The 2,453-nt window shown below is 38.4% G+C and overlaps 1 protein-coding gene across 1 annotated transcript in view; it reads right to left on the bottom strand.

Moving 5' to 3' along the window:
• Positions 1 to 2,453, bottom strand: part of LOC117170754 (thioredoxin domain-containing protein 11) — a 57,746-nt gene that overhangs the window by 18,181 nt on the left and 37,112 nt on the right. The window contains exon 9 of the mRNA XM_033357788.1: positions 1,821 to 2,270. Within this exon, the coding sequence (XP_033213679.1) occupies positions 1,821 to 2,270 (450 nt within the window). The remainder of the gene's footprint in view (positions 1 to 1,820; positions 2,271 to 2,453) is intronic.

Raw genomic sequence — 2,453 nt, 5'->3', positions numbered from 1 at the left:
GAGGGAGCTCTTCTTAATATTTTGACACCAAAATCATGTCGATACACCTTACCGACTGCGAGTAAAGCCACCCACGCTTTAACTTGACAGACTGTACGTTTTGAATAACCACATTTTTTCGTTCCAATAGCAGAAAATGTAATAGAAAAAATAGGAATAGATTGAATTCTATCTATTTTTGTGTGAAAGCTGTCAAAAAAGTTTAACATAGCTGTTAACCCTGGCAGACCGAAGGAACCGAATGGAGCCTCTACAAAGTACCCGTAAAGACCCCATTCGGTTCCTTTTTAAAAGACTCATAAAAACAGCATGATCAACTTTTAAACTGTTGGAATTCGGATTTTACGTTAAATTTTCGATTAGAAACTCACGGAGTAATCGCAATACTTTTTCTCGCAGCGTTCAAAATTTAAAAAAATGTCATTAACTTCTGCTGAAAGTGACTTCAAGCGCATCCATAATAGCTCAAGTAGTATGTTGCGCGCGAAGTTTAAAAATAAAATTCTCTCTCACTTGCATCGCAACGTTGTTGTCTGAGGTTTCCACTGTGTGGCGCTAGCATCCAGACAAAATTCTTAAGGTTACCGACGGAACGCTTATTATCTGCTACTAAAAGAAGATGCACTTTAAGGCGCCTTCGGCCCATGTAAATGACAGTTATTTTATTTTTTAAAGATTTTAACGCTGCACGAAAAAGTATTGCGAGTAATCCGTGAGTTTCGAATGCAAATTTTAACGTAGAATTCGAATTTCAACAATTTAAAAGTTGATTTTGCTGTTTTTCTGAGTTTTTTAAAAAAGGAACCGAATGGGGACCCAATGGGGTCTTTACGGGTACTTTGTAATTTTCAATCACAGGAAAATGATTTTACCGACGAATGGTATTTTTACACGTTGTGACTGAATTTTCTCTACTGAATGTAAAATTCATAAGATGGAATGTATAATTTTATTTTTATCGAGTGTTTAATATTACACTGCTGTTCGAGGGTCCTTTTATTTACATCGCCAGAGGATGTAATTTCACACCATTTTTTTAAATCACACAGTTAAGTGCGTGTTATTTACAGTGATACAATATGTAATTTTCCAAAACTTTGTAATTTTACACAAATCTTTTTTTTAGAGTGCGGCGAAAAAATGTCGAGGAAGACCAAAGAAAGAGGTTAAGGAAAAGGAGAAAGGAATTGCGAGCTCCAGGAAAATCACAGACTTCGTACAATCCAACTCGAGTGTGACAGAGTGGGGAAGCGGCCAGGGATGTGATAGAAGTCTGAGCCAGGATTTAACGGATGTGGAGGCCGAAAATCAACAGTTACCTCAGTTACAATCGAATAATCTCATGGTTGACAGAAATGAAGAGAGAGGGACACAACCTATAAGCAACCCCCATGATGAAATGGCCCGAAATATTACTCAATTAGAAGAAAAGGATACTAGAGGCATGGCTAGATATTTCATACAAATTAATGACAGTGCAGAGTAGGAAGAAGCCGCTTCAATTTTAGAAAAGACCAGGAAAAAGAAAAGGCTTGGGTAGTAGAAAAAAAACATGGAAGAAGAAATTAAAACTCTAAAAGCTAAGCTGTCAAACTCTAAAAAAGGTTACATAAATCGTGAAGTGTGTACTCAATTAACAGTGGAGGGAGAGACTTCAAATATTTATGGAGGTCAAGAAAGAACCAGGGAAAACGACAGGGACAGCAGAGACAAGGAAGCTCAGGATCAAGGAAAGAATAAGGATTCTCAACGATCGGAAACCCACAACCTGAATAGAAAACCAACAAGATCACAAAAAACAGCAGTAAATAGCCCAATACCCAGAAAGCTGACGAAAAAGGAGGTGGAACGAGAAATGAAAGAAGGGACAGAAAAAGTCATGTTGTAATCAGAGGATTCAGACCAACCGGGAGGAATGTAGAGGGAGAAATAAAAGCGGCCCTTAAAAGGACAATTGGAGTAGCAGCAGAGGTCAAAGGAATCAGGTTTAACAATGGAGAGTTTTTGGTGAACTTGCATTCTTGGAAAGAGAAAATGTCCATAATGAGAAGAAAATCCAAATTCAGAGGGACTAGCATCTGGATTGCGGACAACTTGACTGACAGAGAGCTTCAAATAGAGAAGTGGATCATCAATGTAGCTGAGGAAGAAGCATGACAAGGGAAAGCAGTGAGGACGGGCTACATAAAATGGAAGATTGGTGAAGATTGGTTCTTCTGGAACGAGGAAGAAGGGGGACCCAGCAAGAACTTTTTTCGTATCCACGGCGACTAAGAATATCAGAGGTGTGTCATGGAATATTCCGGAAGCAAATAAGGTAGGACAGGCATGGGATTTTTTAAAGGGTTTTGAATTAATTGTGGGTCCGGATGCAATAAGGGCACATAAAATTTTTTCGTGCGAAAACGAAGTCCCCTGGAGGCTTTAGAAAAAATTTTCGAATTTTAATTTTC

The sequence above is a fragment of the Belonocnema kinseyi genome, chromosome 4, assembly GCF_010883055.1.
Source record: "Belonocnema kinseyi isolate 2016_QV_RU_SX_M_011 chromosome 4, B_treatae_v1, whole genome shotgun sequence".
NCBI lineage: Eukaryota > Metazoa > Arthropoda > Insecta > Hymenoptera > Cynipidae > Belonocnema > Belonocnema kinseyi.
The sequence above is the reverse complement of the archived record's forward strand: the minus strand, read 5'-3'. Positions and strand labels throughout refer to the sequence as shown.